At 43.9% G+C, this 8,869-nt stretch overlaps 1 protein-coding gene across 1 annotated transcript; it reads left to right on the top strand.

Moving 5' to 3' along the window:
* Window positions 1-6: 6 nt before the first annotated feature.
* Window positions 7-8,869, top strand: RAP2C (RAP2C, member of RAS oncogene family). Its single transcript, XM_010004762.1, has 3 exons — window positions 7-215; window positions 1,957-2,273; window positions 7,129-8,869. The coding sequence occupies exons 1-2, from the start codon at window positions 138-140 to the stop codon at window positions 2,230-2,232; spliced, it is 354 nt and encodes a 117-aa protein (XP_010003064.1). The 5' UTR covers window positions 7-137; the 3' UTR covers window positions 2,233-2,273; window positions 7,129-8,869.

Here is an 8,869-nt window from a genome sequence, read left to right as displayed (position 1 = left end):
TGCAGTTCGTCACCGGCACCTTCATCGAGAAGTACGACCCCACCATCGAGGATTTCTACCGCAAGGAGATCGAGGTGGACTCGTCCCCCTCGGTGCTGGAGATCCTGGACACGGCGGGCACCGAGCAGTTCGCTTCCATGCGCGACCTCTACATCAAGAACGGGCAGGGCTTCATCCTGGTCTACAGCCTGGTGAACCAGCAGAGCTTCCAGGACATCAAGCCCATGCGGGACCAGATCATCCGGGTGAAGAGGTACGAGAGGGTGCCCATGATCCTGGTGGGCAACAAGGTGGACCTGGATGTGTGAGTGAGTGTGTGAGCTCTTTTGATCTCCCAAGGGGCAAAAGTGTCACTGCCCCGCTGGGAAGCTCCTTTCCCAGCCCTGTTTCCTCATGGAAAGCTGCCGGCCTCGCAGGTACTTCTCAGGGTGCCACCATTGTTGGATCCCACGCACCGCTGGAGAACAATGACCCGCTCACACTTCCCCCACAGAAACCTCTTGGCAATCCCCTTTTATGAAGAAATCACTCCGTGTTAAAAGCAGAACTTCCTCTATGGTTTTTTCCCCCCCTTTTTCCCCTCCCCTTCCTTAAAAGCCATGTTTCTGTGGTTGCTCTCCAAGTGAATTCTTTCTGTCCTGCAGTTGTGACCTGTGAAGTAAACTGCCATTTTCCAGCCCCTCCTCCCAACATTTATTCCTGCCCAGCACAAGCTGGGTGCTCTCACAGTGTAGGTGGGGTCCTGGGGGGGAGAAACAAGCCATGGGTGATCATTTGTGGCTCTGAATTTCATTTCTGCTGCTGCAAACACTCCAAAAAAAAGGAAAAAAAAACAACAAAGGGAATATCTCAGCCAGTAAGTGTTCCAAACTGCCCGTGGAAAGCAGGCATTGTTTTTTGGGGAATATGTGGTTTTAACAGCTCTGTGTGTAGCTCAGGGATCTGCAGCTCCTGCCTTGGCTGCCGTTGCTGAGTTGGGTGGATTCCAGGGGAATCCACACCCCCACTGAAGCAGTTTGCTTCTGCTGAAGGCTAAACTTTATCTGAGCAGAGGCCTCCATGTGTCCTGAGCACAAGGCAGACTTTCTTTGGAAAACAACAGCAGTGATACTGGGGTGCTGCTCCCCTCCTTCTCACTTACTCTGGGGAGGAATCAGCCAGCCCCCACTGGTCAAGGAATGGGCACACAGTAATCCACTCTGTTAATATTTAATTAATCTTGCCTGTCTGTAGCATGTTTGCTCTGAAGCCTGAAGGTGTAAACCACTCTCTGCTGTTCTTTTGCAAAGCTTAATTGCTTTGTCTCAGGACTAGGCAAGGATTTGTTGAACTTAGTACTGATAGGAACTTAAAACACTCAGGGGGCAGAGGAGGCTGACTCAGACTTTCAAGTGTAAACTCTCCCTGTTAGTTCAGGCTTGAATAAATGCATCTCTAGGTAATAAAATCTCTTGACACCATCTAATTTGGTTACTTACGTGTGATTAAATGTGTTCACAATGAATTATTCTAAGCATTCCAGGAGTGAGAAGGCTTTATTTAAATGACCAGCTTTCTCAAGCTGCAAAATAAACACAAGCTTCCTCCGTGGTTGTGCAGTGGCACACGAGGTCGTTAGGCTTGAGACAGTTCTTTCAGAGAGCTGAAATCAACTTTCAAAGCAGCAGTTCTGGATCTTCCTTTGAGCAGGGAAAGTCTCAAGATCTGAAGTCACTTTCTGTTGGGATATGTGCATATGTTTTGTTAAGTGTGTGTGATTTATATCAAATAAAACAATGGCTTTTATTTAAGGACGGGTAGTGAACTTTGTCAGAGTTCTGGGCTGCCAGGAATTTAAGAAGGCTTCTGATGGGTTTTAAATGCTTAGTGGCACGTGAGGGTTATTAAAATGTGGTTATACAGCAATTTCATGTGGTTACTTACCAGTACTAACCAGTTGGATTGTTTGATCAGGACATCAAGCCGATGAGAGACCAGATTGTCCGGGTGAAGAGATACGAGAAGGTTCCTCTGATCCTAGTGGGGAATAAAGTGGATCTGGAGTCGGAGAGGGAGGTCTTATCTGCAGAAGGCAGAGCCCTGGCTCAGGAGTGGGGCTGTCCCTTCATGGAGACATCAGCCAAGAGCAAAACCATGGTGGATGAACTGTTTGCTGAGATCGTCAGGCAAATGAACTATGCCTCCCTGCCTGAGAAGCAGGATCAGTGTTGTACAACTTGCATTGTCCAGTGAGAGAAATCAAGAAAAACCTCAATCATGGCCATACAGAGCAGGTTGGTGGAACAGTCATAACTAACTGAGGTGCAGAACCATGCTGTTTAAGCAAGCAGATAAAGTGTGTGATGGATAATCTGAAGTGAAGTCTAACCTGGAGGTGCCTCCCTCCAAAGGAGGCATCAGCTTGTACATTTGGTTGCAGATGGTTACATGAGTCAAATGGATTTCTTGCATGACTTCAGCAGGGTCAGTCAGGGAATGCTGCATTTACTTGCAGTCATTTTGCAACGAGACAAATTATATGATCTCATCTGCCCCTGTTTTAACTGTCAGGGCTGTATTTGGCACCACATTACCCTGGATAATGTTTTGTCATGTTGCAGTAGGTTTTGTTATTGGTGGTAGTTGGTCTCTGAATTCGTTTCAAGTAATGGGAATTACCTGGGAGTTCAGTGGGATCGTTGGGACCAAGTTTCCTGATAGTTTTGCTGAGAAGACTTGGAACTTGTTTAAAATTAATAAATTCTGTGGTAGAGAAACTGAAGCACGAAGAGTACATTTCTGCCTTATTAGTGGAGTAAATTTAAATGAGAACCAACCTGAGTTGTGAGGAGTGGCTTAAATCCCACAGGTGATAGTTAAGGATGTGTGCAAAGTGCTCTTCAGCTGAACCCTCCAAAGCAGAGAACAGACTATAAAATGGCTTCCCAAGGCACAACTCTTTCCTTTCCCAGTGACTCATAAGAGGTGTGGCAAGGGTGCAGTGTTCAGAGGGGCCTCTGAAGAGCTTCCCCTGTCTGGGACATTGCTTTGAGTTTTATTTTGTTGGCCCTGCCTACACGTGGTGATATTTTCCAGCACCTTTTTCACCCTAGTGTGTACGTGGATCTGCTCGTCCCCTGCAGGCAGCAGCACTGTCACTGCTCTGCAAGGTGGTTCTGGGCTCTCCCTGCTCTTGTTTTTCTTCATAGCCTTTGCAGGTCTTGTTTCACCATGAGTTTGAACCCAAGTTACTGAAAAGGGCTCTTCTACATCATTGGCACTCTCTAAGTGCAGCCAGCTGGTTCATCAGACCTTCAGCTGTTGGACCTGTCTTGGCAAACAATGCAGTGAGATCTCTGAGGCCAAGTGCAAGGATAACAAGAGATCATGAAAATTCAGGGGAAAGAACTGCCCCTCTTGACAGCTGCCCTGGTTGAGGCTCAGGATCTGACTGCCATGCTGGGAGCTCTTGCCTGAGTCAAAGGAGCTGCTTCTGTCTGAGTGAGGAGAGGGGAAAATAGGTTATTAGTGGAGGCTTTGAACTGTGTGTCCTCTTTAATCTTGAGTGGAAGGTCAGAGAGTGAAGTCTCAAAGTGTGTCTTTGAGATGGTTATCAGGTGCTTTGTGAATGTAAAAATTTAGGTATTAATGACCCTAGCACTGTCATTCTGGAGATAACACACCATGTTTTGATCTCCAGCTCTGTGAAATGAGGCAAGGATGGTGTCACCCTCTGAGAGGGGTGTGTAAGTCCCAGATTTGCTTGCTGGAAGATGAGCAAACTGCTTGTATGGGAGCAGAGAAAAATACAGATCCTTGTACACTAATCCCTAACACCTGCAGAGCCTTATGGGGGGATAGGAAGGAGATGAAAGGAAGTGCTGCTTTTTTAATGAAAAGCTTGCAAGTTTAGTATCCTGGGTTCCTTATAGTAATGCAAAGTTTCAGCTGGTTCTAAGGCAGCTTAGCAAGTAAGAGCATCTGGACTTAAAGTATCATGCCCAAGGTTACAGCAGTGCCCTGGGTTATTTTGGTTTTGTGCAGGTTGCTGTCTTCACCTCTGACAAAATCAGGACCTTTATCCATGCAATTTATACTTCCAGAATTGGTTACCTCTAAGGAAAGTAGCTTGGCTGGTTCTGCATTTAGCATTAAATGCCAAGTTTCATTTCAAAGGTGAAATTGAGGTCTAGAGCAGGGCTGCATGTTCTTCCTTTGAATCCTAACTTAGGCCTAGATTTTTTGAGTTTCCTAAGCAAGCTCTTTTTTCAGAAGTAATATCTCTATTCTTGTGTCTTTGATCTACTGGATCCTCCTTGGCCTGTGTAATACAGATTTCCTCTCCTTTGTTCTGCCAAGCTCACATCAAGCCTCCAGCAGCAAAATACTTCCTTGCTTCTGGGAGGTGCTGCTTCTGCCCAGTGTCATCTCATCACCTGTGCCAAACAAGTCTCTGCTTCCTAAGCAGCTTCCTGTTCAGCCCAGATTTCACCAGGTCTGGAACTCCATTACTTATCCTGGTTCTTTGCAGGCTTCACTCCCTTTCATTTGAGCCTCACACTTTTGGGATAGTTCCTTCTTCCTGGCTCCCTCTCTACGTCCTTCTTTTTTCATTAGTAGGTGCAGGGTCTCATTAACTTTATGATAAGCCTTTGCTGCCTGCTAATTTCTGTCTGATGTGCTCTGGTGTTGGAGAGCTGCTGATGGTGTCTTGTGATAGCTGTAATCAGCTCTGCAATTCTCTTTTATCTGTGATCTGGGGAGCAAGTGCTGCTTCTCAAACATCTGCTTTGGTGGTGACCCCTCCCAGGTAAAATGAAACTGAGGAAGTGGCACCAACCTGTGTGTAAGAAGTGGGCTTGAACTAGGGTTCTGTCCTGGCATCATCTTCACCACCTGGTCCCACTTCTGTTCATCACCTCTCTTGTCTGTCTGTGTCCAGGAGGGGTCTTAAGGCTGGATCAGTTAGTTCAGAGTGAAGTTTGTAGAAGTAGTTTGTGTCTCTGCAGTTCTGGTGGAGAAACCAGTGGGAAGGGTGGGGACTCAGTTACATGGTGGTCCTGGTTTTGTATCTGAGGTTGTTTCAGTGTCAGTTTTAACAAGCAGGTCCCACTTACCTCTCTTTGGTACTGATAACTCAATGTACCTGTCAAGTAGGATGGATGTTGTGTAGGTTCTTTACTGACATTTTTGAGTAGCATTTGCTTAGATTACTGTTCCAGTCAGTTGCCTTGGGTGAGATTAAGGATGGAACAAAATTACATAAGCAGGATAACCCACAGTTCCTTTTAAAAATGTGTGTTGTTCTTGCATCCTGTTCCCCCTCCCCTTTCCTGCTTTTGCAGTGGTCTTCTGTCATCTCATTATTGCATTCAGAGATGGGAGGTTTCCAGCAGCTGCTCTCTGGTTCCTTCTCTAGTATTCCTCTTGAATTTTCAGGCTGACAGTGCTTTGTATTTTTAATGTTCTTTAAAATGGCACCTGTTACAGTGCTGGTGCACTAAAGGTTTTCTTGGAGGTACTAATGGGATTGAGATTGGGGTGCAAGACTGATTATGATTAGGGATTCCTGTCCCCTCCATTTGTGAGTAAGTGATATTAGCAAGTGCTGAAGGAAGAGTTTTGTGTTCTAGGGATAAAACTGGAAGTATTCTGGTCTGCATGACTGTGCAACACAGATTTATCCTACTAGATTGTCCAAGATCCCCTCTCTCTGACCTGCTCACAGAATGGACTAGAGAGTGCTACAGACATTTCATGGGCAGGTAAAGCCAGATGAGATACTAGATGGTGCTAATTGTAGTAACTAAGCACAAGTTCAATGGAAAGGTGACAATCCTGAGTTGGAAGTTCCCTAAGCTGCAAATACAGGGATGCTGAAAGAACATGTGGAGGAAAATACCACTACTTGCTTTCTTTGTTCCTACTATCCCCAGCAATTCTTTGCTGGCCACAGCACTGGATGCTGGATTTAGATGAAGTTTTGGGATGGATCTAGCCCTGCTAGGATGAGGAGCTGCACTGTACATTGTTTGCCTCTCTTGTGTTCTAAGCAGAGATAAAACCACTTATCAGTGGGTCTAATCCATCCCCATTAAAAGCCAAGTGTTTGCAGTTTGGACAGTGCAGGGACCCTCCCCATCTCAAACTCAGGGACCAGCAGGAGTGTTAGGGGACAGGTGCTCACCAGACTGGCTGAGAGTCACTGTTGATTGGGAAGCACAGCAGCAAGCAAGCAAACACTGGTCATGTGCCCCTGTCAGCCCAGCAGTACTGCTCCTGGGTGCTGGGGTTGACCAGTTAGGCAAGAAGGGGAACCTTGAGTGCCTCCAGGCACTCTGTTGTGACAAACTGGTAGTTGAGAGCAAATCAGCAGCTGAAAAAAAATGGTGCAGCAGGAAAGGTAAGGTCCTGACTTATAAAGAAGTAATCTCAAGAGTAGAGAAGACTCATCAAAATCCCTGGAAAGCCAAAGTTCAGGCCTCAATGGAGTGCATGCATGTGCAGCTAAAGGACAGGTTTCTACAGACTTGGAGCTTCAGCTGAGGCATTTAGGGTATCTCTGCAGTGAAGTGCAAGCCAGGTGTCAGAAGTACAAAGATACAGTTATTGGTCACACTGATAACACTACTTATATTTGTGTGTTGATTGAGAACATGCAGTGCTGTCCCTGCTGAGGTGAAGTCTGATAAATGCTAAAGGTTTGGTCTTGTTAGTAGCAATTTAGAGGACCTGAATGCAGAGAACTCAGGTGTCAAAGCTGAATTAGTTGGCTCATCTACCTGCTCCAAGAACTTGTTCAGAATGCCATTGCTTGATGTTCCTGGGTGATGTGGTGCCTCCTCACCACCAGTGCAAAGCCTAGTGCATGCATCTCTGTACAAGAGAACTTACATTTCCTGTCTGTTTTAGATCTTTGGAAGCAATTTAGTATCCCCCAGGTTCCAAATTTCATAGCAATCAGTTGTTACCTGCTTGCCTCTTTTGTTACCAGAGTTAGAGGAGCAGAACTTCCAGAATGCCTCTTCCTAAAGCAGTGCTTTGGAGCTCAGGATGGAAAACTAGCTCTTCCCTACTGTGGGAGAAGCTGAGTTCACTTTGAATGTCTAATGAATGTGGCTTTCATTAGTTATTTTGTTTAAATTGCAGATAAAACTCAGAGGAAACTTGCACAGATGCTGCTTTGGAGAACTTTCAGCCCAGGTTGCAGAGCTGAGCCTTGGTAAACCTGTCTGTATTACAGCACATTGCCATACATCTAAGTGCATAAGGTTGGTGGCCTCCAGGATCCACACACCTTACTCAGAATGCTTAGCATGTTTACCATAAGTTTAAAAATCTGTTCTTTATCTATCAGTCCTTTTATAGCTTTCTAAGTTCATATAATGGCTAATATGCAAGAGTTCATTTTTAATATTTTAATTGATTTCTTTAATCAATTTCTGAACTTGTATTTATTAAATACTTAAACTCAGTATTACCTACTCAATGCCTTTTAAAAGAAGAGAGTTTTAATGGAGAATAAATTGAGCCTTAAACAAATGGTTACTTCTGTATATTACCTCGCATCAGTGCTTCTTTCTGTTTGCAAAGTTTTCTCCTACAAATGTGGTTGGTCATTCTTTGAGACTTCGTGTTTACATGTGACAATGTCATGAGAAGATACTGAAGGCACCTCTGTTGCATGGATGTAGTATCCCTTTTCTTGGCAAATGCAGCTGTGATCCTGCCAGTGGTCTGACTTGACTGCAGGGATTACTTGGAATGGGATATTAAGTCTCCAGCTGATGTTTCTTTCCTTGCAGTCGTGGGTTTCTTCAATTCATTTAATCAAAAATGACAATTGTAGCATTGAGAAATGGCAGCACACTTTTCCTTCTGCTGAGTTCCTGAACTTGCTCGTTTACAAATAGCTTCTTTATGCCTTTGAAAAGGGATAATGTATCCTTCAAAATGGGCTGGATGCCTGGTCAGCCAGCTCAGCTTTGCCTGGCACATTGAGACATCTAGTAGACCTCTGCACATGTAAATCTAATGCAAATAAGATCACTTTACATTTTATAGTTCCTAAGATTTGTCTTTCTGAATAATATTTCAAAGCAATATTTGTTAAAGTTTTCTTGCACTGTCACAAATTGCTTTTTAGTTGTTGTTTTTGTTGGGTTTTTTTCCCAATAAGTTTAATATTAGAGACAAGTTGGTGTAACAAGGGGAAAAGCACCAGGTTCCAGTGATACTAACTGCAAGTGTGCTTTAAACAGCCATTGCCTTCCTTATTGTTTACCTGATCAACATTTTCTCTGAATACTTGAAAATTTTAACAATAACACAGGTATAAAGAGCAGAATAAAAATGTACAAAGAACAGATGAGATCTTTTTTTCTTCAGTTTTATTAACACATTGCATACATAAGAGCTTTTTCTAGCAGTGGTTTAAGATGTGTACTTTTTTTTTTTTGCAGAAATTTAATAACTGCAGCTCACCTACTGCACCAAAGTTCTAGGTTTTTAGGAGCCCAGCTTTAGTCATTTGAACATGCTTCTAGAAATGTACATTTTATTTTTTTTTTCCCTGTGATAGCTAAATAACTTTGAGAAAAGCTCCAGTAAAAGCAGTGATGGATATATGAGGTTAAGCAGTTGAAAACTCACCAAATTGTATTGTGGATGATGGCATTTAAACCAATAAAAGATCACCAGAACAGTATCTCAACATTATAATGTGTTTTACTGGTAATACTGCAGGCTGACTTAACAGTGTTAGCAGAAATAAAAGATTCTGAGTCTACATTCAGTGTTGAATTTGAATCCTGAGAAGAAAGAGGACACCAGGTTTTCTGCTTGGGTATCAAAACACCTGATTTTATTTTTCTTTTTTCCTGTGGGGTTA

This window comes from Chaetura pelagica, unplaced genomic scaffold (genome assembly GCF_000747805.2).
Source record: "Chaetura pelagica isolate M959 unplaced genomic scaffold, ChaPel_1.0 scaffold129, whole genome shotgun sequence".
NCBI classification, from domain to species: domain Eukaryota; kingdom Metazoa; phylum Chordata; class Aves; order Apodiformes; family Apodidae; genus Chaetura; species Chaetura pelagica.
This window is presented reverse-complemented; position numbering and strand designations above follow the sequence as displayed.